The sequence below is a fragment of the Lissotriton helveticus genome, chromosome 1_1, assembly GCF_964261635.1.
Source record: "Lissotriton helveticus chromosome 1_1, aLisHel1.1, whole genome shotgun sequence".
Taxonomy (NCBI): Eukaryota; Metazoa; Chordata; class Amphibia; order Caudata; family Salamandridae; genus Lissotriton; species Lissotriton helveticus.
Genome location: NC_136057.1, coordinates 366,380,512 through 366,408,352, shown reverse-complemented (window position 1 = coordinate 366,408,352; position 27,841 = coordinate 366,380,512). Strand labels below are relative to the sequence as shown.

At 43.2% G+C, this 27,841-nt stretch overlaps 2 protein-coding genes across 8 annotated transcripts in view; one reads left to right on the top strand and one right to left on the bottom strand.

Annotated features, from left to right (window-relative positions):
* DCP1B (decapping mRNA 1B) overlaps window positions 1–27,841 on the bottom strand; it is a 256,755-nt gene that overhangs the window by 123,779 nt on the left and 105,135 nt on the right. The window contains exon 1 of one of the 2 annotated variants that reach the window (XM_078673666.1): window positions 222–443. The exons of the other annotated variant lie outside the window; for it this stretch is intronic. Within the exon in view, the coding sequence (XP_078529792.1) occupies window positions 222–294 (73 nt within the window). The 5' untranslated portion in view covers window positions 295–443. Of the gene's footprint in view, window positions 1–221; window positions 444–27,841 lie in introns of those variants that run through there. 2 annotated transcript variants of the gene reach the window in all.
* The window catches only part of CACNA1C (calcium voltage-gated channel subunit alpha1 C), a 2,299,705-nt gene continuing 2,272,177 nt past the window's right edge, over window positions 314–27,841 (top strand). For all 6 annotated transcript variants that reach the window (XM_078673661.1, XM_078673663.1, XM_078673662.1 and 3 more), the window contains exon 1: window positions 314–452. In XM_078673661.1, the coding sequence (XP_078529787.1) occupies window positions 314–452 (139 nt within the window). The remainder of the gene's footprint in view (window positions 453–27,841) is intronic.

Here is a 27,841-nt window from a genome sequence, read left to right as displayed (position 1 = left end):
AAAGTAGAAGTTTTCCATGTAAAACTGAGGAAGGGAAGAGGTGGGGCAGGGAGAGCCCTAGCAGATTACGTCTGCACTGGGGCAGGAGACACCAAGAGGCCTCAGAGCACACAGGGCTTCGGGAGTGGGGACAGCAGCCAGGTCACCACCAGCAAACTTCAACCTCACACAACACGAGGGGCAGCGCTTTAATTTACTGCACAACAGTAGAGGAGGCCCACCTGTGACTGCTGCCCCCGAGGAGACTGGCATGCAATGAACCTTTGACCACTGTAGACGAACAGAAGATTTCATTGGTGTTTCGAAGTTCAAAATGCTGCGCGCCTTTGTTCAGCAGGCGTCGGCACGGTACCAACCGCTCCCAAAAGACACGGCACCCGACCCCAACCTGAAGTACAAGGGCACGCTGATGTACGAATCGGAGCTCGAGCGCGTGTACATCACACCTGGAGGTAAGGCCTGGACACCAGGCACGGACTGTGGAGGGCTCTGCGCCCTCACAATATAAAGGCGGGAGGCGGAGAGGGCTCTGGGGGAGTGGCAATGACTTACACCACACATGGTAGGCAGCTTCGACGGAAGCTTCAGGGCGCTGTCCACTTGTGGGCCACGAGCTGGTGAAGTTTGATTAGCCTTGGAGGCATCGTGGCCCCATTAGCACTCTGAGAAAGTACTTTTGTGTAGACGGCGTCTTCAGCAAAAACAGTCTTACTAAAGGTTATGAACCAAAGAAGATGGACAGGAAGGGTGGAAGTGGGTGTGCAGACTCGCGAGTTGCAAGTATTTACACACAGAGAATTGTAAGTGCAAGAAGAGGTTACCCAATGAGCTTCTTGGGGCGTAACTGATAATACAATTACAAAAACTAGGAGCAGCCGCCGAAAATACATAGCACTAAAAACGCATTGGCCAACCCGTAGGTACTATACATCAAGATGTGCAAAGGAAACATCCAAAGGGATTGTTTAGCATCTGGTATTGCGGTATTCACATGCACACTCAAAAGTTAAACTTTTTTAATGCAGTGCCGGTTCCTTTAAGGAACATGGGCTACTTAAAAACAAATCTTTCACATTTGATAATGCATACACGCGGAAGGTGGCATGCTATTCTTAGCAGGCTACCATCTCTCCGTTTGTAGTCAAGCGTAAGGGGAGGGGGGTCACAAATAGAGACTAGCGTAAATACTATTCTTTAGGCATTTCGTAGATTTTGGGATGCAACCTATAGGTATCATCACCAAAATCAGATACAGGTCAATACAAATGTGTGCAATTTGTAAGGACTTATTGCGACCTGTATCTTAGTACATCTGTCCCTTTTGTCTAATTTGACTCTAAATTTTAGAACCGTATCCCTGCAGATGCCGCTCTAAGTGTTTATGTTTCATAAACCTCGCTTGAAGAATAACTCACATTACCATCCGATTATTTTTCTGCTCTACTTTCTTACTATATTAGCAAGATACTGAGCTACTAGTCAAATCAAGACTTATTTGGAGTCAAGAATTATTAAATGTTTTTATCCTTGTTAAAATGGTCCACATTTCACACGAGACTCCACATTTTTATCACAGCAACGAAATTGCATGATTGTGATAAGCAGAGAACTGTCATTATGCAAACTTTGTGTTTCTTTTGAGCAACATTTTTTCATCCAAGTACAACTCAAATAAAGGAATTTGGAGGTAAAGTCTTGAATCATTTATCCCATTGAAGGAAATCATGAAGGTTTAATATAGAGACAGAAATAGATCAGTCCCTTCGCAGAAACAGAACAAGAACTGTCACCCATGGAAGCAGAATTTATGGAATCAGACAGCTAATGCTTACCAAATTGGAGTCTGCAACAGTTTACCCAATAGGAGACTGGAATACAACACTTGTTAAACCCTTTACAACCAGGCTATAGCAAGATGTCTCAACGAGGTAAACACTTGCAGCTGACAACTGCTGTGATTTGCTGATTATGAGATAGAATCATGGCCAGGCCAACTCGGCCTTCCATCTTTCCAGGGTCAATAATTAGAATACCATTACACTCGGAAATAACAACTGCTATTTACAGCCAATAGAAACATCTGAGTGCTGAATGACAATTGTGGTACGTTTACTATGGTTAAGTATCAATAATCATTAGGAGCAGATCCATAACGACTACACTGCAGATGCAGGCCAATTCTATTTACCCAACAGGAACAGACCAATAATGCTTGCTTAACACACGAGGACCAACAACGGATATCCGAATAAGCAGACCAAGTATGCTTACTAAATTGGAATACTTAAAAATTATTTACCATACAGAGGCAGACCAAGAATGCATAGTCTATCAAAGCAGCCCAGCAATGCTCATGTATTAGAAGAACAGGAATAACTGGAGAAAAAAAACAGAAAAAGAGCAGCATCAGTGTAGGAGGAGATGCCCAACAGGAGCAGACCTACAATGCTTCCCCAACAGCAGCACGCCGAGTAAAATCGCCCAACAGGAGAAAACTATAAATGCTTGCTCTACAGCCGCTTACCAAAAAGGTTTACCCAACAAGTACACCAAAAGTGCTTGCCAACAAGAGCATACCAAAACTACCTTATAGAACTAGGCCAAATGATGCTTATCCAACAGGAGCAAATCAAGCATGGTTACCCTAACATAAGCAGAATGCGTCAATGTTTTCCGGTAGAAGAATATACATGCTTATCCCAAGGACAGGACTAAGAATAGATACCAATTTAAAACCTAGAGTGCTTGCTCCTTTGGAGGACACCTAAAAATGATTACCTCAAATATCAAAAAGGTAACTATTTAGGATACTACAAGTGTTTTCCCAGCAGGAGAGGATAAAGAACACGTACTGTAGAACTAGCCAAGAAAGTGTACTCCTCAGTACCACACCAACACTGTTTAAGCTAAAAGAAAAGACATTGAAGTTTTAATGTGTTGGTGCAGAAAATGAATGATTATTCTAAAAAAGCAGATTAAAGCAATCTACCAGAGGAAACATACTACAAATGGCTGCCCTACATAGAAGACCAGGAACACATACCCAACAGAAGCATAAACGTTCAAGCGAGTAAGAACATAAATTGCCTATTCCAGAGAAAGAAAATTGGAATACTTTCCTAACAGTGGTTCAATAAAGCTTAATATCAGAGCAGAAGTCAAGACATAATTCTTCTCCTCAAGGAACCACCAATCATAACACTATGGAAAGAAATCAATAAAGTTTTCTCAGCAATCGCAAACCAAGAATGTTAATGATGTGCCAATAGATCACTGACGTGTGGCTACTCTACAGATGTGAACTATGAATGATTAGTCCTCACAGGTACATAATGAACGGTTATATACAGAAGGATAGTAACAGATTGCCACATACAGGCAGGATGAAAAATCTTATCGCATAGGCGGACCAACACTTTTCATCCGATTTGAAGCATGCCAAAAATGCATAAACCACATAACCAGTACGACGATTTATAACCATAAATTTGAGAAAATAGGTTATAACCCAACAGAAGTAGATCACATGCTTACTCAAAAGACAAAGAAGGTAGGATTTCCTTTAACAAACAAATGAAGCAGCTTCACATCAACAGAAGATCATATTTATTTCTCTCCACAAATAACTACAGTATGAACTTAATTATTAACTGGCAGGGAGAAGGATATAGCCTACCACAAAGTTAGTAATGTTGAGCAATGTTAAGTAAAACATGTTTCGAAGAAGAATCATTGTTTCCTCTTGGTAGCTGTAGATTAACCCCTTTGCTGCGGCGGCAATTCCGCCGCAGCGCTAAGGGGGAGGGAGGGCCGCGCAGCGCTCCCATGCTCGTGACGGAACCGCTCCGTCACGAGCCTCGGGCGCGCTATGCTTGTGACAGAGCGGTTTCGTCATGGCCCCGCCCGCTTAATAAAACACGCGGCGCAGGGGCAAAATCAGCGCCGCGCAGGCGCGCCGTGTGGGCCGTGACGGAACCGCTCCGTCACCAGCACAGCGCGACCGAGGCTGGTGACGGAGCGGTTCCGTCACCAGCATGGGAGGGGTTAAAGAGAAATGGCTCCCGTCAGAGAAAATGGGTGCAAAGTAGTTTAGAAGCACCAAAAGAACATTCAGGTCAATAAATTAATCCTTCTAATTTACAAACAAATTTTATAAAAAAAGGCATAAGAGGTAAAGAGCTCCATACAAACAAATATCGGAAAAGGGGACCGGGAGTTATGACTTTTTTTAAAAAAAAGGCAAGAGAGTTCTCTAGAAAACAATAGAGACTTTCAAACATCTATATTATCCCAACAGGCTGTGTTTTTCAAACCAGCTTCTAGTAGGCAGGAATAGTTTCGTTTTTAGTACTAACAAACTACAGCCTCTCAAGACCATGGTGAAGGGTACAAATAGTGCAGTTTTTAGGAAAATGCCTTTTGGATACAAAAGTTTATTACTTGCAGTAATAAAAGGTCTAAGTGCCCCAAAAATCCGTTAGGGCAGGTAACGCTAGTTACTGCGTAACAAGCTCCGTGGGAACATTGCAGATTTTGAGTTTTGCCTACACTTCACCAGCTGAAAACGAGACAAAAGTCTCCATGACACGTCAATAGAAAATGGAGAGAAAATAATCTGATTTCACACAGAAAAACAAATTCCCAATGTTATCCCCCAATAACTAGTATTCGGATTAGTCTGGAGTAATCCTAGCAGCGCCTTTAATTCTAGGAGGAGTTTTGGGGTTTCTGGAAGTTTAATACCTGGCTTATTAGCAGACCACTTTTAGTTTTCTCCAGGTGCTCGAACGCTGTTAAAAGCAAATATCAAGCTTTCAGAATGTGAGAAAAAAACGTTCTGATCTTCAGTTGATGCTTCAGATGCTCTCAAACGTGCAGGAACCCTTCTGGAGGGACCCCTACCCCGTGTTCAAAAAGGAGCCAGGTGTTCCTCTCCTCTTTTTAGGTCGAGCTGGCCTTCGGAGCGCGAAGCGCTCCCGCCATCTCGACTATAGTCACCTTCCTCCCTGCCAAGGGAGTGAGAGCTGTGAACGAGCAGCTCCAGACCTGTGCACGAGCCGACTCAGGTCCGTGAACGCGCGGGAACGTGCACGTTCACGCGCGTCATGCTCCTGTCCTCCCGCGTCTCTGCCGAGGCGCGCTCCAGGCCGACTTGCGGTGTGCGTCACAGCATTTCTGTGGCCGGAGGTAGGTAAGTGAGGGCGGCGGGATTTGTTAGCTTGTTTGTTTTGTTGCTAGCTTGTTTATAAAGTAGTAAAGTAGGGGAAGAATACGTTTTGGGAAAGAAAGGAACAGGGGTGAAGGGGCAGAGGAATAACGATCTAATAAAATGAGAGCTCTACATTTCAGGTATTCTAGGCATAGCATGTTCAGTCCATACATATTCATTGTAATGCTACAACAATCAATTAATTATGCCACCGGGGTGTGGGTGTGATTCACTATTGAGAGGGACTAAATTGTACTGGCCGAAGGGTCCGTGGGGCAGGCAGTCTGGAGAGAGCGATAAAGTGATTGGACCACTAGCGTAGTTGTGCGTAGGTGAGTGGTCGTGCATGGGCAGGGAGAGAGGCCCTTCCCAGTGGAGGTGGGAGTGAGCGAGGACTAGGAGGGAGTAGCGGTCGATGTAGAGAAAAGTGAGCGCATACGCATCTTAGCGAAATCCGTGAATGGATTATGGGTGAGTGCACACTTATCAGTCAGTGCGCTCAAGGTGTAACGGTCATCGGTTTTGACCTCCACAGCAAGCAATCATGTTTCCCATTGCCTCACTGCTTCCATCTTAAGTGAAGGGAAGTCCACAGAATTCATTTTCATGTCGGTTTGAAAAATTTCCATTCATAATACACTTACTGTAGCCCTGCCCTACATGTCCTGCCAACTCCTGGCAGTTTCCAGCATCAGTCTTCCACTTAAAATGTTTACATCGTGTATTTGTCCTGCTGTATCGCCTAAATGCATTACATTGTTAAGAAACCAACCTGCCTTTGTATGCCATCCTTTTGTGCGGCTGAATGCTTACTTTTGTTTATCTTGGCATCTAATGGATGTTGGTCTTGCTAGTGTTTTAAGCCTTTCTGTGAAGTGCACTAGCGCATCTCTTCAAATTGGAGATGTTTGTTCTTCGTTCATTGTATTTAAGAACATCTTGCTGTTAGTTTACAGTTAAAAGAATAAAGTTTTTGTATGTAGTAGCTGACCATGACCTAATATGCATCTTATGCTGCTTATTATGCTGCTTATTTAAAACCATTCTTGTATGTGCTTTTCCCTACAACAAACGTTTTTTCCATATTTCTTTTTGATTTTTACCTGTGCTGGTTTGAGAGCTTGAGGTGTTTTAATGTTCGTGGTAGTGTAACAAACCAATACATGGCCAACACAGTCTAGCCCGCGTCCCCTCTGTTGTGCAGCAATGTTGATACGCGAAATGCACTACCTTTAATGTTACAATTTTGTTTTATAGAAGTAATATGTCACATTTGATACATGAACGCGAGTTAACCATGCACATTATAGTTATGTAAATAATATAAAAAACCTTGTATGAGAAAACAAATGTGAGAAGTAATCTGTGGTTAGACTTCCCTCCATGCATATATTCTGTGTCTGGCTATTCCAAGCCGGTCTTCTAACTTGCCTTATTGTACTTTAATTTGTGTGCTTTTCTGCTCACTCCTTGTCCCACTCTTGCCACCAAGGCTAAAACATATTTTGACGCGATGCCCTTGGCGTAAAAAAACATTAAGCTCGTTGTCCGAGGGCAGTAGAACGATTATTTGTTGGCCTGATAAAGTAAACTTTGTTTCTGGAAAGTGATATTTTTACCGTGACGTGCTTGAAAGGGTACTCTTCTCGTCTGTTCTAATTTTTCTAGAGTGCCACGATTGTGGTAGGGCGAGGCTTAGGCTGTACTACAATGAGCTGTAGAACCATCACTACCGGTTAGTTATTTAGGAGCATACATTTCTGCTTTCGCTGCAGAACGTCTGAAGATTTTGAACGGAGCCTATGGTTTTCTGTTATCGAAAAGCATTGACCAAGCCAGTGATCTGATTCCAGCACCAAATATAAAGTGCGCACCTCCGTGGGCACTTCACCTATCTAATTAGTGGGTTTATTGTCTTGTGATGGGTGTGAAATTACAAGTCCGCTAATGTTGCTTTCTAAAGAGCGAGTCTTGCTAGTGCGTCTTTTAAATGCCCAGGTACTTTTCTTTCAATGTGGTGAGAATGATCTGAGCGAGTGTAATGAACTATTTAAAATTGATTTACTAAGTACTGACCAAAAGGGTGCCAGTGAGGATCTTTAGTGTGTAGGGTGGAGAGGAGTAAACAATTGGGAAATGCTAACATAGCACGAGTAAAAAAAGAAACCTAGGACCAAGTCCTGGTCTGCTGGTGCACTACAAAAAATCACTCCGAGTGTAAACGCAGTGTAATCATCACTTATTACAACAATAAAATAACTTGAACTATTTTAGGATTATGTTAAATGTCCATATTCACAGTAATCCCATCTTCAAGGGGAAGAAACCAAACTGCCTGTTGCTCGTCAAGTGTGCTTATTGGGTAAACGAGGCAATCAACTTTCTTGCATAAATGAAGTGTTCATCCCAATGCATTTCGGGCTTAAAACAATAGCCCTTCTTCATGGGAATCTGGAAATAACGAAATGTATATCTCAATGCATTATTACATACATCTAAGCAGACGTGCCAAAAAACTGAAGCTCAAAGAACCAAAAGTGCATGCTGATATACGCAATAGCTGTGAGAATAGCCAAAATATACAGAACTCCATAGGTAGAAAAGAGGTCTAGTAGAGGCAATATTATATGCACATTAACAACAAGCCAAACACATGTCAAAGATTAATGCTAGGATCAATAGAAAGAGAATCAGAAGCAAAAGTAACACGCATTTGCAATGCAATAGGTTTCTCATTTACGAGAGTTTAAGCTATTGGCATTGTAAATGGCCATGCTTTTGTTTTGTGTTTTAAAAACCAAACCATAAAAAACAGGCATTGCCATTTACAATGCCAATAGCTCAAACGTGCTTAAATGCGAGACCTATTGCATTGCAAATGCTTGTTTAGGTCTGCATCCAAAATGGGTAGTCCCCATTATAAAGGATGATGAATATCTTCCTCCTGGTCACTCAAAGCTGCCAAACTTATAAGCACAGTGTCCATCATTGTACCAGAACAGAGAGCAGTGGGAGACAAGCGCTACCACTCTAATCAGCCAACGCTGCAGCTCGTTTTTCTCCAAAATGTCCCTCCTTTAGACTTCAGGAGACCAGCTGGACCGACCCTTTAGAATAACATACAGAGTTTGGCTTCAACATTGGGTCAGATCCAAGTTCTTAGCGCTCCCTGTCGGTGCAGCAGGCATCATCCTCCTGTTTTCTCCAAGTCCAGTAGTGTTCTGATTTCCAGATAGTGGGGGCTCCAATATATAGTGGTAAGTAAGCAGTGGTTAGTTAAGGGCTTTGAATATATCCAATAATGTACTAGGCCCTGCCCAACTTTTCATCAATTCTTCTGACATATGGCTTTTACAATGCTGAAAAGACTATTCCATGAGTTATCCAAAATAGTAAACTGCTAGAGCTGCAGATAGGTACGCCAATAGACTTGTATATTAAAATGAGAAACCCGACTCTTCCTACCGTGGAAACATATTCAAACTGTTCCTGTCCCTCTGCTACTTACCCCATGGAAGGTTTCAGTATGTCTATGGAAAGGCTACCTTCAAAGGTAGTCTCACACCACATCTTTACTTAACATAAAAAGGAGACTTCTAAAGGTCCCCGTCTGTCGAGGATGTATGACGTTACAACGCATACTTTTACCACGCCTACCATTACCACGCATTTTTTACAATGCAGGATCCATGACAACGCATACCATTACCACGCATGTATTTACAACGCATATACCTTTACAACGCATACAATTACAACGTAAGTATTGGTAAGTATATAATATTTTTTAATATTTAATTTAATTAAAATTAATATAATGTAATTTAATTTAATTTAATTTAATGAATTTAATTTAATCAATTTAATTTAATGTAATTTAAATTTAATTATATTTAATTTTTACACTGTACCCTTTTACCCAAAAACCCAAAACTGACCCTGAACCCAAAAAATACCCCTTTTACCCAAAAACCCAAAACTGACCCTGAACCCTAAAAATACCCTTTTACCCAAAAACCCCAAAATGACCCTGAACCCTAAAAATACCCCTTTACCCGAAAACCCCAAACTGACCCTGAACCCTAAAAATACACCTTTACCCAAAAACCCAAAACTGACCCTGAACCCTAAAAATACCCCTTTACCCAAAAACCCAAAACTGACCCTGAACCCTAAAAATACCCCTTTACCCAAAAACTAAAAACTGACCCTGAACCCTAAAAATACCCCTTTACCCAAAAACTGAAAACTGACCCTGAACCCTAAAAATACCCCTTTACCCAAAAACTGAAAACTGACCTTGAACCCTAAAAATACCCCTTTACCCAAAAACTGAAAACTGACCCTAAACCCTAAAAATACCCCTTTACCCAAAAACTGAAAACTGACCCTAAACCCTAAAAATACCCCTTTACCCAAAAACTGAAAACTGACCCTAAACCCTAAAAATACCCCTTTACCCAAAAACTGAAAACTGACCCTAAACCCTAAAAATACCCCTTTACCCAAAAACTGAAAACTGACCCTAAACCCTAAAAATACCCCTTTACCCAAAAACTGAAAACTGACCCTGAACCCTAAAAATACCCCTTTACCCAAAAACCCAAAACTGACCCTGAACCCAAAAAATACCCCTTTACAAAAAAAAACAAATAATATTTTTAATAAAATAATATACTTACCAATACTTACGTTGTAATGGTATGCGTTGTAAAAGTACCTGCGTTGTAAATACATGCGTGGTAATGGTATGCGTTGTAATGGATCCTGCGTTGTAAAAAATGCGTGGTAATGGTAGGTCGTGGTAAAAGTTGCGTTGTAAAGGTTGTATACCGTCTGTCGAGTGTGCATGTCTGACTGGCCTCACTCCTCCTTATGTTCGTGCAGATAGTCCCTGTTTGTCAGGGAGGCTGTATTTATTTTGCCTTATCCTAGTGAATGAAATCTCTTAGTAGAGAAGCTGCACTAGAAGATCGCTCTGTTCTCCCCAATAGCAGTAGTACACACAGGTTCATGGGCTGAAGGAAAAATAATTACATTATATGTAGGTAACAGGAATTTGTCAGATTGAGTTCGAGGGCTGCCAGGGCTTCATTATAGGTATCCAACATTTTAAAAACCAATCAAGACATTTATATTAGAAATGTAAGTTCAATCTTTTAGATTTGTAATAACTCTCAAAATGCAACACAGATGGATTTCCTACATGCTTCCAAAGTCAAGTTACAGAATTATGGATTTTATGCATAAAGTATGTACTGATAAAGGCTGCCATACTCTGTGCAGTCAGTACCCCTTTCGAAATTTGTTACTGCAGAGACATTATAGATATATATTTTGCATGTCTCACTTCTAAACATTACACATTTAAGCCTTGTGGGTTCCAGTGAACATTTCACAGGTGACTTAATATTAAAAAGGGTCTTTTAAACTTGTCAAAACTATTTAGGTGGACATATCCTTGCCGCAGCTTGGCTTTCAGTAGAACAGGGCTACTGAGGCAGCTGTCATGTCATCATTAAAATCTCTCATGTGAATGGTCCAAAGCAATGATACGACCCACATGCAACATTTGACCTATGCCACTTGTGTGTTTTTTGTACATTCGTACAGTAGCCTTATCTACCAAGAAAATAAAATAAGCCATCTAGGGTAAGCCAATTTCGCACCATATTTTCGGGGTCAGAGCAACAGCTCTGGGAGGCATGTAGAAGCTTCTCAATGCCCAAAGATGCAAATGTGCCAGCTACTAAGTAAAAAAAAAAAAGTGACAAAAATCTGCGGAGACCAGGCGAAAAACCTAAATTTCATACATTCACTGTATATGGATGCAGACGCCAGTTGCTTACCCCTATGGAAGAACAATCCAAATGCCCATCCTACAGAAGAAGCAACTCATTCATACTTGAGAGGAGCAGTCCACAAATGCTTATCTCACAGAAGCAAACCCCAAATCCTTGCCGTACAGACGCAGGCACCCCAGAGAGCCAACAGAAGCAGATTCAAAGTGCTTACCACTTAGAAGCAGACACATACTACACAGCAGAAGACTGCAAAAACTAGCCCAAAAGTAGACTCCAAATCCTCAGCCCTAGATTGCAGACCTTAAGTGCTTAGTCCACATAAAAACAACTCACAAACGCTTAGCATAGTGAGGCAGAACCCCATAGTCGTACCCTGTAAGCGGATCTCTATATTCTTACACAGTTGAAGCATAAACTACCCTATCGAAGGAGGCCCCTACGTTCTTAACCTACTGAAGCAGACACCTTATTATCATACAGATGTAGACTCATGGCTACCACACAGAAACTGTTTCATACACGGCTTTGGAGCTAATCTGGAAGGTTATTTCGGGCTTGCAAGTATTTGTAGAAATGGCCAGTATGTTCTACAAGTACCAACTAACAGGGCTCTTCACTCTTAGGGAGGGCAAGGAGAAAGTACAGAAAAACGTTTCGAATGTTTCATGTCTAAAGCATGGATTGAATTGTGGAATGCTACTGGTTTCCAAACCACTTTGCAAGGGTGCCTTTAAAAAGAGCACTAGTGGACCAAAACAACCAGCTGAACACGCTATACTATATACTAAGCTAAACACTAAAAAGTTGAGCAATAAAGGAGAGTTTGAATGGGGTGCACAAAGATTTGTAGGTGCGCAAACCAGTATTACAAGTTACCAGCCAATAGTGAAACCTGTGTGCAGAACAAGTGCCATGATTTTCAGTAGCAGCTGGCATCTACTGGGGTGGGCGGGAAGGAGGTGGGGGGCGGGGGCAAATAAAAGAAAAAAAAACGCACTCACCGATTTGGTTGACTGTGATGACGTCCTCCTCACTCCGACCTAGTCTGCTGATGGGACTGCAGTGCAAGCCCCAGCAAACTCTCTTGACCAATCCAGGACTTCAAACGTTCTGTGAACCAGCATGTGAGAACTGCCCTGACTTGTGGGATTGGCCTCTGTCGCCGCTCTCGAGGGTATTGGATGCCTGCACTTGCTCTTAACCAATCACGAACGCTCCTTCACCACAAAGAGCTTCCCAGCCCTTCAACTCCCCTATTCGGCAGAGGTTGAGTAGAGGTACTCAACAAGATAATTGCCTAGAAACAGACAAGGCGGAGCCAGGGGTGGAGCCTTACAACACATGTCGAATAATATTGTATCATGTAACGTTATGGTTCACAATCAGCCAAATGTTCCGAATGACTGTGTACAAGGGGCAATCTCTAAAAGGAAGCTAGAGGGAGCCCAGCAGAAGGGAAGGAATCCCAAAATACACAAATTAGGCAAAAGGAATGAAAACAAAATTGCCAGCCCAGCAATCCTTGAGGATTTACCGCAAAAGACTAATCCCAGATGGAAGAGGAACTGGATCGCCAGTGTTGATAGATGAATATTTTTCCAAAATGGGCGCCATAATGAATTTGCATTTAGAACCCATTCTATCGAGACTTGTGCAAATTGAAAATAGGCTCGCTAGTCTTGAACTATCAATAACCAATGCTGTAAAAGCTACAAATACTACTCCAGTGAGCAATAGCCATGATAGAGACGAAACGAGGGCTAGGATTGGAGGTGGGTCTGCAGTATCTGCAGGCCTGGCAGATGTAAATGTCATTTCAATTGTGGGCGTGGGACCCCGTCCACCTGTTAAAAAATCACTTATGTCAGGAACAATTACAGAGCCTTAGGGCACCACTTGTAAAGGTAATAGAGAAACCCTGGGATTGCGTGAACCCCAACCATCGGGCATAGTCCCTGAGGGAAACCAGAAAGGGTCTGAGATAGGAAGTAACTATCAACACTTAATCTTTCCCCCTGACTGTCTGCCCTATGTTATTGTTCTGACTGGTGTTCCTAGACTTAAATCAGGGCAATTAGAAACCTATGAGCAGCTGAAGAACAAGTCAATGCACTGGCTAAATTCCAATAGACCACTCCCCCGCGACATGCAGTAAAAAATCCTATTTGTAAGAAGGGTGGACTGGGTAGGACCGATGAAGAAAAATACCACTGGTGATTGCATTGTGATTAATTTTGATGATCCGAGGGTTGTCGAATACGTCTGTAGGGGAGCACGGCCAAATTCAAACACCAATATACAGCCTAGGGACTTGTTATTTCTATATATTCCCACCCCCCATGATAGATTCAGAGAATTTTGAACTAGTGGGAGGGGGCATCGTGCCAGGTTGATAAATAACTCAAATGGGGGTCAACAATTTTCAATCCCTCTGTACAATAGGTTTGAGCGGCTGGATTCGGTGGATTGACTGATTCCAGCTGGCACAGACCAGGTTGGAAGTTTCCATGGGTAGAGGTCATTGATCAATGAAGGCCCACTGGGGGGTTGGAGCATAAATCCCGAAGCCCCAGAGAAATAGGGATTAGCCATATTGAAGGCCAAATGTTGGTGGACAATTGCCCTGAGGGTTGCAGTGAAGGGCAAAACATGGGTAAAACCAACAATGCTAGAGTAACTATCTTGCACCCAGAAGCTTCTCACCATGACCCTCACTGATTTAGGTGCACAAGAAAACTTAGGGTTCGATGTTAATGCAAGGAGTGCCCTAGTGGGGGGAAAAAGTGGAATAAAAGTGCTTTCCTGGAACATTGCGGGTCTTGCGTCCAAACTTTTTTTGCCAGACTGGGGGGACTTCATTGATCTACATGAGATCTGCTTATTACAGGAAACTTGGACCGTAACCCCGATTCATAGAGTGGGGTACATCACATACCAAGAACCAGCTGTCAAGGGACCCAAGTGTAGACCATCGGGGGGATTGTGTATATGGGTGGCAATCCACCTTGGATTAGTCGTAAGGAGAGTTGACACCCACTCCCCTGACATAATTTGTATCCTCCTGACAACCATGAATACAGAAAAACTGGCACTCATTGATATTTACTCTCGCCCAGTTCAGTATGGAGGTACTTCCGCTACTCTTGATTCCCTGAATAGCTTTTTGAAATCTCTCCCAGGTGATACGCACCTTGCAATTGGAGGGGATTTTAATTGCCATTATGAACCCCTTAAGGGTATTTCGCAACCAATAACTGCAGACGAAGATGCAACTTGGGCAGTTCCACCACCCAATATATATCCAGCTAAGGGGTGGACTCCAGCCGTTCTCCAAATGCTTTCCCTTACTTTAACCTTCTCCATAAGGGCTTGCAATGGGCGCTTCCCGAAAGACAACCCAGGCCAACCCACGTTTGAAAGAGCAGATCAAACATCTGTGATTGACTATTTTCTAATCTTCATAGATCTATGGCAAAATTTTTAGATTTCAGTATTGTGCAGTGTACTGAAAGTGACCATAATCCATTGGTCACCTCTTTAGATATTTGTTCCAGCAATCCAGATCAAGATTTTATAATTCCATCTAGAAGTGACTATAGAGTTAGGGTTGGAGGGAGACGGATACGTTGGGCAAAAATCACCCAATCTATTGAAACAATGGCTAGAATGTATAAAAGCATAATTCCATTGTTAGAAAAGGCATGCTCCACATCAGTACATCCCCGTAGCACTGCTTGTTGTGAGGATATGGCAGAAATCCATCAGGAAATGGTTGTAACCCTGTCGGAATTCTTCTTTAACACCTGGCCCAACAAGAGCAAACAATGTAATAAGAATCCATGGTTTACCAAGGGATGTAGGGCAGCAAAGCTAACTCTCCTATCCTCTCTTAAGGAGGAAAACCGTTTACGTATTAAGGAAGCTAGGGCAGTTTTAAAAAAAATAATTTTTAACGCGAAAACAGAATGGGAGGTGGAAAGATGGCAGAATATAAAGTCTGCTTTAGATTTAACCGCATGCGCGCTAGCGGTTTTCGCGCTGCGATATGTAAAAACCCTTGTAACGTGACAAGGTCAGCTCGTCATGCGCGCAGCGCAGGTAACGCCCATGACGAGCTGACCTTGTCACGCGCGTCGAAGGGGTTAAAAGACGTGAAGGCCTTCTGGAATCTGGTGCATACCGGGAAGGCAGAGGGCAAGTCCACCATTGACCCAAATATATGTGAAGAAGCATGGCGCTTGCATTTTAAAGAATTATATTCAAATCACTCAGTTGAAGCAAGTGAGCTGCCTGCTTGTCTTCTAAATCCCAATATCAAATGGTACATTCCACCTTGCACATTGTCCGAGGTACAAGTGGCCTCAGCCAAGCTCCAAAGGAATAAAGCACCTGGCTTGGATAGGATTCCGGGAGACTTATACAGAGAGGAACAGACAGTGTGGGCCCCATACTTACAATTATTATTTAATGCAATTCTAGGTGGCCTCCCAGCCCCCTGCACTTGGCTGGGGGTGGAGATTATCCTCATTTATAAAAAGGGCTCGCCTATGGAACCGGTAAACTATAGGCCAATTAGCCCGATTGATGTATCTCAAAAAATCTACGCTAGGGTCTTGCTCCAACGTCTCCAAGAATGGATGAGTGACCAAGATATCCTGACACCTCTACAAGCAGGTTTTAGGGCTAAAACATCCACAATAGATCAGCTATTTAGGCTCTAGCTAATTTACTGGAAGCATGTTGTGTAGGGAGGCGGTAATGTATACCTAACCCTTTGTAGACTTGAAGTCAGCCTTTGATATGGTGGACCGTAACCAGCTTTGGAGTATTTTGCTGGCTATGGGGGCTCCCCATATCTATGCCACCAGTTTAAACTTCTCCACGAAGGTGCGTTCGCGAAGGTGAGATTTGGTAGGGACGGGTGTCTGACGGCCCCATTCCCTGTGGATAAGGGGCGCAGGCAGGGCTGTGTACTCGCCCGACTGTCGAAAAACAGCCACCTAGGTTAACCTTTCCAACCTCTGTTTTGACGTTAGACGCCTTTTCAAATAACAGCCACTTTGGTTAACCGTTTCGACTGCTGTTCTGGCGTTAGTCGCCTCTAAACCACTTCAACGATTATCAAACAAAGAGGCAGACACTGGAAACTGGAAGGCAGGAAACAGAGTTTAATTCCCTCTCGAGCAGAACACGTCAGATCAGACAAAGGGTATCTTCTCGAGGTGCTCTAGCAACATCTCTGAGGCCTGGCCTCTTATACACAGTTTTATGGCTTTATTGCATATCACATATCTTTGACAATGCTTTGAAGAACGGAAAGGCATCCCCGGAATCCCCGCTTCAGGCTCGTTCCCACACATTTCTACAGTAGAGGTTCCCACCCCAATCTCAGCATGTGATGGCTATCGCGCAGCTGGACATTCCGCTGGGAACGGGAATATGTGTGATCGGTCGGATCTTGGGGTGTGAAAGCATTGATCAACCTCCGCTCCTTTGAAGAGGGGCGAGTTCCTACTGTAAAGGGGTAGTAAACCACATCTGCAGGGCTAGGTGATGGCCTGGGATCGGCTCGGACAATCGGGCACAGGGGAAGGGGTTATCAAAGGACTTGCCTGCGTGAATGGGATGAAAGGGTATGCGGATTCCGCACGGTATGTGGCTCCGGGGTTGGGTCACGCTGAAGCTGCTTTATGGCTCCGACAGATGCTTGGGGGTTGCCAGCGCGCGGGGGGATGATCGCAAGGCCGGGGAGACGTGCAAGCGATCGGCAAGGTTGCGAGAGTGGCCATGGTTTCTAAAATGGTTGCCGTTTACACGCTCGTTATGGTCTGAAATGGGGCAAGATGGCGCTGGTAATGTTCACTCTACGATCTAATATTCAACATGACCCTCTTCTCTCTTTTCCTAAACGGGTTGATAGAAGACCTCCTCGCCATCAAGGATATAGACTGCCCAAAACTGGCGTCACGCAGCTTTCCGGCTCTTATGTTTGCGGATGACGCGCTGCTGCTATCAAAGTCATCTATGGGCATGCAGCGTGTGTTAAATGCATTTTACCAATTTTGGCAAAAAAGGAATCTTTTGGTTAACATTAATAAAACCAAATATATGGTTTTTAATGCCAACTCGACCAATTGCCCTCATCCAATGATGGAGGATAGACCCCTAGAAAGGGTATCCGTCTTTGATTACCTGGGCCATTGAATGACAAAATGGGGTGGGGCTCGCAGATGGACAAGGCTAACCTGAGACTAACGCAGGCTATGGGGGGAATCCTAAAAGTACAAAAGAATTGCGTTTTAAAAACCATAGGCCCACCTCTGGAAACCTATAAAGTACAAGCCAGGGCAGCATCCCTATATGGGGCGGAACTCTGGGGGCACAAACCTACTAACACCCTCACGTTAACAGACAATAACTTTATTAGGCAAGTCCTGATGTTACCGAAAAATACTCCACTAGTACCGCTTAGGATGGACTTAAATATTCTTCCAATTATGGATGTCATTGCATGGCGCCCGCTGCTTTATTGGCGGCGGTTTCGGTGCACTCCTGAGTTGGCTAGTTACAGGGAATAATTGAGAGCGGTAATCACAACATTAGGGGCCGGAAGCATACCGTGGTTAGCCTTTATAAGGCACTCTTTCAGTACAATTGGTATGGAAAACCTCTGGACAAAACCGGAGGTCTTCTGCCCGGAGACATAAAAAAAACATTAAAAAATGCACTCAAAGAGATTAAATTGGCGGAAATTTTCCAATCCGCGAAAACATCAAGCTTGACACACGGGTTTTTGGATTTTAAGTGCCATTACCAATTTGAGCAGGTGCTAGATATTCAGCCGACTTTAGCGAAAAAGCTTTTCCTACAGTTTACATATGGCACTTTACCGCTATTTGCTGTTACAAGTAAATGGGCGGGAGCTCCAAATAGTCCCTGCCCTGGATGCCTTACAGAGGAGGAAACATCAGTCCATGTAGTACTCTTCTTTGCGGCATATAAAAAATCTAGGGAAAAATAGATAATACAACTATGTAGGAATCTGGGTGTTAGGAACCATGCAGTTTTTATTAGGATCCTAAGAACGGATACTAGCCCAGTTTATGTGGTTTCAGTAGCAAAGTTTCTGTTTTCTATGTGGATAATTCGCAGAAACCTGCTAAAGTCGGTTTAGATCCCTATAGTTCCCCACTGGAGTATGTACATCTCATGTTGTAATGGTTTTAATGAGCATGAAATTTTCATTCCACCCAGTGTATTGGTTGTACCTAGCAGGGGACGGGAGTTTAGTCTGATGGTTTTAGTGGTCTTACTTATTATGGGTCGGGAGATTACTGAGATGTTTTCTATATTTTTAGAATTGTACATATAATTTAAACTTTTTAAGTGTTCTTGTGCACTGATGTTATTTTATATCTAAATTTACCATCGTATTAGGCCTGAAATTCCGATGTACGTAGCGAAATCCTATCTTAAGTCATGATGAATTTGTAATCGTTGGATGTGAATATGCTTTTATGGTTATAAACAACCGCAATAAAGTTTTTGAACTGAACTATAGCACAGGCGTAATGTAAGAGAATGTTAGAGTGCATTACAGACTGTACATGTAGAGGTCTCATTAACTTATGTTTAAAGTGGTCATAATAAAACGCAGGTATCAAGGGTGGCTGCAGCATAAGAGTCTAAATCAAACATGTAGAGTCATTTCATGTGTCTGAAGAAATTATATTTCATATTCGTAAAGGCAACTGCTCTTATGCAGAGTGAAGTAAACAAAGTTGCTCAAGTGGCAATATGTTTCAGGAATCAATGTTTTTACGGCGTGTTTTGAAGGATGTGAAAGATCCTGCCTTGTAGATAGAGTGGCTTGACCTGAAATGCACATCACATCAAACAGAGCGCTAATGTGTTTTTCCCCCCCAAAAGATTTTAGGCATCTGAGCGTAAGCTAGGCTCGGGTGCGTCGGGACGGACAGGTGGGGAATTGGGGAGGGAACAGGAGATATAAAGAGGTCAAAATGAAGGAGGCACAATGCCAGTGAAATCAGAATCTTAAAAAGACTAATGATTGTCTAAAGTTTGGAGAGATTCTAAGCAAGCCATATAAAACCCATTGGAGGGCAAGCTGAGTACTTAAACCTCAAGTGTGCAATGTGTACACAGCTGGAATGGAGCACCTCCGCTTCCATGATGCTCAGTCTAACAGGAGGACAGAGGCATCTGGGATGAAGGCGCCTATTCAGAGTGCTAAAGGCCTGGCCAGGACTAGGTCCTGACCTGGGTTATCTGACTGAGTCCACTAGGTCAGCCAGTTTTGGTAGCTTGCTTTCTAAAACAATGGAAAAAGTGACACATCCCATGGACAGAAACAAAATTAGACAATAGAATAATATTAATGTGGTTTTTTAGAGGTAACCTCAGCACCATGCTGCCAGGACTAAAATTATAACTTAACGCAATACAAATATAATGCGTGTTACCGCCACACAATTTTTAATAACGTTAACAAACTACACTTCAATTAAGTCCAGCAAAAAATGGTTTCTACAGAAACATCATCCACAAAAACTTTTTGTGAGAGATTTTTTTTCGAAATATGATTTCATGTTGGGGACGATTCCCACAAGAGCCATTTCTGTGGGCTTTATTCACTCCAAATATTAGTTTTGTTTACAAATATAGCCATTTTATACATCGTGCAAATTTTGCTGAAAAAAATACAATGTCGGCGCACAAGGCTACTAGTAATGCAAACTGGATATCTTGTGTGGGTTATACGTGTCCAAGCTTACAGTGTTTTTTGTTTTTTTTACCAGATTCGTCGTCTTCGACTTTTTAGGACTGAAAATTGTTTTTAGAATAAAGGTTTACAACCTGAATTGGCCATTAAAACTATCAGATGGCTAAAATATGCAAGGAGTAACAGAGGGAAAATGTTGGGCTTGTTGGCTACACCAAGCGCCGCGGCCAGGGTGACTGACGCTGGAATCTGGGGATCAGGGTTCGATCCCCGGCTCCGGCGGCAGGTTAGCCCAGCACCATGTGACTCTGGGCAATAGCTCGCTTAATCTTCCCGACGGCCCCCAGCGCCTAGAGACCCTTACGGGTGATTATGCGCTTTACAAATGTGGATTATTTTATTATAGTCGGCTAATATCTGCCTTTTCTTTTCACTTCTTCATGGGGAAATCATTTGTTCTCAATCCACCTAAAGCCAATCACCTCACTTCATGGTTGCAGTTTTTACCAATCTCTTAGAATTATAGAATAGCTTTGGTAAAAGGCCCACCTTAAAAGAAATTATTTATTCTGCTGTTTCAGATTAAATTAAGTTAAGAAGAGAGTCTGTAGATAGGCGGTATAAAGCATAGTGTTCAAGGGAAATCGGACATCGAAGAGACAAAGTTTTGCACAGTCATTAAAGTGCGTCTTACTTAAAGCCTTTAGCCGATACTGCTCAGAGTTAAATGGGTAAAGACCATCCCTTCCATTTGTCCAAATTAAAGAAGGAAAAGTGGACAAACGCAGGGCCTGAAAGGTCCTATAAAGCATAATTTTTATAATTCCTTTTTATCATATGGGGGGACGGCGTGGCACTTTAACAAACGCCAGGGCAGTGGCAGCTGGTGAAATGTGAAAGTGATAGGGCAGAAAGAACCAACATGTTTTGCAGCGAGCAACCAAGCCAAGTTCTTCCAAGGGGATTGTGAATCGTGGCATTGCAACTTGACCTACATTTTTCTACGGCATTACTTTGGATATAATGCTTACTACTGTCTTCTAGCAGGTTATATACGGGCGAGAGAACGGAGAAGAATGGACAATGTGCATCATGAAAACAAACTATTACCGGTCCAGTGACACAGAGTGCAGTACACAAGCTCAGGATATGTATGTGACAGAGGGAACCTAATGTGGTTTCTTCATACCCTATCAAGCATTTGTCAATAAGAAAAGTCAGTGTTCTGGGTAAACTTGGGAAAATAGACAAGGAAGGCTGTGTTCTCTGGGTCCACCCATTCCCCTTTTTCGCACAAGCTTCCAGGACTGTTGCCGAGCGGTCCCTGTAAGCCAGGTGTGGACGGCACGCCGCAGGCAGTGTGTCACCAGGAGCACTACGTAACAACATTAAGCAGTTTCCTCTCCTACCTCCCGAGGTGCAGACTTGAGTCAATTAACAGAGCCGTAGGCAGGCCGCAACCAGAGGTGACAGCGCCCAGGCCGGGGTCATGCGTAACGGTGCTATGGCTTTACCACAAGTTTTTCCTGGGCCTCCATGTGAACCACTCTGAAGGGGCTCCGTGCCTAGGAGACTACGGTGCTCTGCAATGGCCAACTAAATGGTGATCATATGCTGGGTGAAGGGGGCTTGGTCAGTCATGCTGTGCAAGATATATTAGTACAGGGAAAAATGTGCCATGTATATTCATGCACACTTATGGTATGCAGCTTCCACGTCCTTGTGGAATGTGTAACACATTTACTCGGTCCGGGCTCTACAGCCAAATGTATTATGAATTACATATGCAAGTATGCAGGTCCCAGAAATAAATAAACTAGATGAACTGGTAATCTCTGACCTAGATAGCTCGAGATCTCCAAGCACACGGCAGAATGTCACTAGGCTGCTCTTTGATTTCCGCCATAAGTGTATAATCGCTATTATTAAATTTACTTTAAAGAAAGTTCTCCATGAATGTGTTTCTGTAGTGTGGGAATTACCTTAATCACATAAATCCATACAAATGCTTGCAGCTCCTGCGCTTCCGGTTACAAGTAAGAAAGTTGGAATTGTTCCAGAGAATAGTAGTCTATGTGTCAACTAGGCCCATGGCAGGAGGGGTCACATTCGATCAGTTCTATTTTCTTCGGGCACAGTGAGTAGCAGATGTAACATGGTCCCTAAAGCAAGCAAGGAAAATACGCCGCCATTCCCAGTTAAGGCAATAAAAACGGCTGTGATTCGGGTGGAGGGGGCACCTTAGGCCTAAAGACCCCGGTGCCACTGCACCCTCTGCATTATTGATTGCTACGTACTTTGCATGTTTGAACTTACCAGCCCCTACATACAATGTTCAATCTGAAATAAGACCTGTCATTCACAGTATGACGTTAAAAAGCTCAGCATGTGGTTGTGACATAATTGTCATGGCAGCTATGACGCTGGAATTATTTAACTCCATAGGAAAGTTCCCAAGATTCACAAGTTCATGTGTGAGTAACCCATCACCTTACATGATGTGGCTCAACACGGCGGAACCTGCAGTACTGACTTTACGATCAGATAACATGACTACAAGCCCCAAACTGCACCGCAAAACGTTAGGGTGAGTCACACCCGGGCCGAGGACACCCAAGAGGTCTTTCACATGCGACAGCAGTTGCATATACTTTAAATCTAGTATGCCTGATGCAGACTCCTTGGGATATTTTATCTCAGCTGGTGTATGGGCAGGGACTGCTTCATAACATGACATGACTCAGACAGAATAGATCAGTGACAGCATAACTGCCAGGTGGCCCCATCTCCCCAATGATCGCCACCTGGCCATATTTGTGACACCGACTGTTCATTCTGGGCATTGGAGCTTGTATCCTACATGCATACGCAAGTACTTCAGTCGGGACAAGGGAAGGCAGTCACAGCCTCTTGCAACCAATCCAGACAAACATACAGCAGATTACAACTATCTGAGGCTGGAAACTAAAATTACATCTTGAAAAAACTGAAATGAACACTGTTCGGGCAGCACAAATATCTATCCAAGCATAACGTTTGTCCAGCTGGATCACCGTTCACTTCGATCAACCTTCTGAAAATGATTCAACTTCAAGGCGAGTGGATATGGAGCAGCGAGATATGCTGAGAAATCACACTATAAATGTGCGCTGCCTTTTTCCCAATCTAATAGCTCACACCTCGCTCGGCCTGTGCCAATGGGAAAGGAGGGTCTTGCATCTGATTCCAGTTAGCTGGTCCTACTGATCAACAAAAAGTTTTGCTTGAACGTTTAAAAAGATGTAAACGTGTTCAACTTCTTAACATACCACTCTGGAGTGGACTCATGTGAGTCAATAGCTATAACTAGCAAAACAGACATTTCACAATATGAATCAAATTCCTATCAAAGGCAGAAGTTTCTTTCATGTCCCTTTTAGTTCCAACTAATACACACAAAATACTAGATCCAAAGTCTGCAAGATACAAAAAGTAAAATAAAAAAAAATAAAAAACAGAATGACATGTTATACGATCAAGTGATTTTTTTAAATGTTTTATACAATGGCAGCACTTACACGATTCAAATAGTAGTTCTCAGAAAAGTGGTACATTACTGACATTGCTGATTTAAAAAAAAAAAAAAAAAGCGATCCATTTTACAATGGCAGCTGGTGCATTATGATGGGGCCCAATAGAACTTCCTAGCATTCTGCTTCGGGCCTTGCCAACCCCCAGGCCAGACTTTTACACAGCACACAAGCAGACATGCATACATACAGACACCGTTATAGGCAAGCACAAATACACGTCATGCACCTCAGCACACAAACAAACACACTTCGACTTTTATTCAGAAATACTTACCTGAGACCGGCCCACGATTTCAGACTCTCCCAACTCTCTGCAGCAGCCAAAGGCAGACCCAGGAGGTTCTACCCAATCAGAAGCTGAAAAGGGTTCAAGGTACCGAGGTAGAACTTTTTTTTCTATTCCATCTTCTGACAGGGCCAGAGGGAGTGCGATTGAAAAGCCCTAAAGCTCTGTAATCGGACATGCTGCACTGCATGGCGCTAGTGCAGCACATCAGATATATGTATGAGACCACACTATGACAGCTCCTGCCTGATACTTGCAAAATAGGTCGTGGAGCCCTCTTCTACTGTAAACATGACAGTAGAGCTTCTACATGCAAACAAACGATCTGTGAGATCATTTGTTTTCATATAAAAGCTGTGCTGAGCAGTAGTGGCAGAGGGTCGGCGCCCTGGTGCCCCTTGGGAGCAGCCGCTCCTGTGCCAGGGGAAGTCTCACTTGCTTACAGAACCATGCGCATTCACAACAGTGGCTCACTTCTTGTTCGCTTTGCGCTCTCTGGCTGGCGCTCAATATTAATGTCATTAAATGCATTTTACAATTTAAATTAAAATATTTAATTTGAAAAAACATAATTCACCCAAACCAAATCACTCCGGATCACTGTACTTTTCAAATGACTTGTTTGCATTTCAAAGGTAAAACACTTCACAATTGATGCTGCTGGCCTACTTGCAAGGAGGCTCGGGCAGGCATAACATCGGTGGCACGGGAAGGGCTGGCAGAGATGCAGTGCTGCGGTCTTTGGAGCTGAACCCTGGCAGCAGGTCAAAAATCAATGCTGCCAGGCTTTGAATACTGTTTACCTTACAGTAAAAACATTTATGGGTTTTATGTTTGGATGTTAGTTAACATTTTCTGCATCATCTGGATACACTAGTGTGCGGGTGCTCTTTTGGTCTCAGGTGACAGAAGGCATTGATATGCCCCTCCCACACAGAGCACCAGTACAAATAGGCTAGAACCCCCGCGGGGCAAACTGATATATATATATATATATATATATATATGAGAGAGAGAGATTCAGTGAAAAACAATGGTAACAGTGACATTACAGTTAGGTATTGAAATGAGGGAAGAACTAACAGTAAAAATAACAAAGACCTCAGAAATTCACCAGTCATGGTTTATTGAGCAAACTATAACTTGACCCCCCACCATGCCATGCTTCTGACCTCACATTACATCACTCAACATATTAAATTACGTCACTGATGGCATTTTAGATGAAATAACGGAGCACAGAATAGTGTTTCATTGAAAGCTTCCTCGCAGTACTTGCTGATAAATAAGGAAGGCAGGATAACCTTGTCAAGTTTTAAAAACACACAAGAAGTTTTACATGAATAGCATCGAGCCCGTTGGAATAGGTCCCTGTTGACCTCGATATGGTAAAGTTAGCGAGAAATGCAACACAGGCTGCTTGCTGGTTAAACATGGTTTTCAGATGGATCTGACTTTTCTTAGTTTTAACAGATAAAGTGTGGTCCATTTTAGTACCAAGGCTTAACGTGAGTACTAACTTAGGCATCCAGTCAGTTCGTATTCAATACAGTGGTAACTGCAGAAATGTGGGGGGGACAAGAGATTTTGGCTGCTGCAACATGAACGAGGCTGCTGACCGACACACAGGAAACTATCAATTAATGCATCTGTTCACCTTCGTTGTGCAAGCACGGTTTAAAAGCACTTCTCGGGAGGGACGCGTTGTAATGCTCGAAGGCTCACCAGCCCCCCGACTGCGGAGCTACACTATCTTATCTCGAAAAGACGTCCGGAATTCCGAGAGCTTGGCAGGCCGCTTTGGGCCATGGAGGCGCGCTCACATCTTGCCTATGTACAGACATCCATACATGGGAAGGGAAGGCAGCGAGTGGAGGCGGGGGCGCTCGCCCAACGCAGACTAGGCTCCTAGTGCAAGCGGGGACACAGCGCTTTCAAGTTAGCCGGCGCAGGTGACCGGCCTGACCTCCGACATTAGTGAAACCCAGCGCCAATCCATCCGGCCGCCGCACAGTGGGATACGGTTTCTCATGCTCCAGTAAGGCGCAGAGTACGGATATATCAGAGCCACATTCCCTCTCGCAGAGGAGGTGCACACAGACAGAAGCTCTCCTAGAGCAGATACAACAGACAAATGTGGAGGCTTGCCCCTCTACAGAGCGGGCACAACAGAGGCAATGCAAGCATCCCTCTCTCGCAGAACAGGTACAACGCAGAGAGCAGAAGTGCACGACTCGATCTCACAGAGGAGGGACACCAAAGAAAGAAGCAGTGCAAGCTTCTCTCAAACAGCAGCTGCAGCAGATCGAAACAGCAGAGTATTCTGGTCTCCGAGCAGGTACACCATAGAAAGAAGCAGTGGGAGCTTCTCTCACACAGCAGCTACAGGAGACAGAAACAGCAGAGGCTTCTCACAGAGCAAGTACAACACATACAAAAGCAGTGCATGCTTCTCTCACAGAACTGGTATAACAGAAAGCAGCAGCATTTACACCATAGAAAGAAAACGTGCAAGCTTCACTCTTACACAGCACCTACAGCAGACACAAACAGTTGAGTCTTCCCTCACAAAGCAGGTGCAAGTCAGGAGCAGTGCACGCTTCTCTCGCACACAGAAGCTACAGCACATCCAGAAGCAGAGCACGCTTCACTCTCACACAGAAGCTACGGCAGAAAAAGACAGTGGCAGAGTCTACCTCCCACAGAGCAGTGTATGCTTTCATTTCTCACAGAACAGGATGAAGTCAGAAACAGCGCATGCTTCTCTCACAGAAAGGGTGCAGCACAGCAACAGCACAAGTTTCAATCTTTAAAAGAGCAGGTACAACGAACACAGAAGCAGTGCCTGCTTCTCTCTCAGAGCTGGTACAACACAGCAGCACCACAAGTTTCAATATTTCATAGAACGGGTACAACGCAGAAAGAAGCAGTGCATGCTTCTCTCTCACATAACAGGTACAACACAGCAGCAACATAGAATCAGTGCAAGCTTCATTCTCACAGAACTGGTACAACACAGGCAGAAATAGTAAAAGGGTCTCTCTCAGAGTATATAGGACACCGAACAAAAGCATTGTAAGCTTCCCTCTCTCACAGAGCAGATACACCAGACAGAAGCAACACAAGCTCCCCTTTCTCACAGAACAGGTATAACACAGACAAAAATAGTGTTAGCTTCTCTCGCCCACAGAGTAGATTGCACACAACAAATATTGCAAGCTTCCATCAAAACAAAACAAACTTAGCACAAAAATATACAGGTGACTATTTTCAGTCAGGAAAAAAATAGTAAACGAAGTGGTTTACTCCACATACTGCAAATTGGTGTTTCCGAATTTAACTGAAATTTGTGATATTAATACCAAATCCAAACTGTACTCTAATACTAAATATACTGACTTCAGAAAAATTGATGGCAGAATTGGTCCTAACTGGACAAGACCTTGAGATCACAAAAAAGAGTAGTTTAGTAAGCATTCAACTGATTGAGCCATCTTCTTGCATGGTTTTCTTCCCCAGAGATTTAAATTAGTAGTGTATTAAACTAGTACATTGCTTTTGTACGATGAAAGCTGCCTCTTACTTGGCTTCGAGAAAAAACAATGACAAAAATGCATCTCAGGATACTGCACAACACATGCATACTTTGAATAAAGCTTACAAAAAAATGACCAGATGTTCAACTGAGTCGATAGAATGAACCAAACCTAAGGGTGAATGTGCAGAATCTGACCAGGTGAGATTCTAACCCTATGTTTACCTTTCGAGCATATGTTAGGACTGCCTCCAACAACACAAGGGTGCGCAAGAGAAATGAACATCACATGAAAATGTCACTAACATTTTAATGACTGTCTCTTGGCTATCAATTAACAACAGTGGCAACAGTGCTCACAAATTATTTAGAACTGAAGTCATAGGTGGTTGTATTCTATTCCAAGCATCGAGCCCCGTATTGCCACACTAGGTAAAGCACAGCTGTACTTAGTACATGAATGAAAATTTCCAAACAAATGCCAACGTGGGAGCAGTTTAAACAAATGTATTCATGAAGCAGCATAATCCTTCATAAACAAGTTTTGGTGAGCATTTTAAATCATAACAACGATGCTTGCTGCAAGCGGCGCAGTGAGTGTGCAAACTGAGTCGTAGCTGCTGCAAAATACACAGGATAAAAATAACATGGCTGGCTCAGCTAGTACTACATTATATCAATGATCAGGCAGT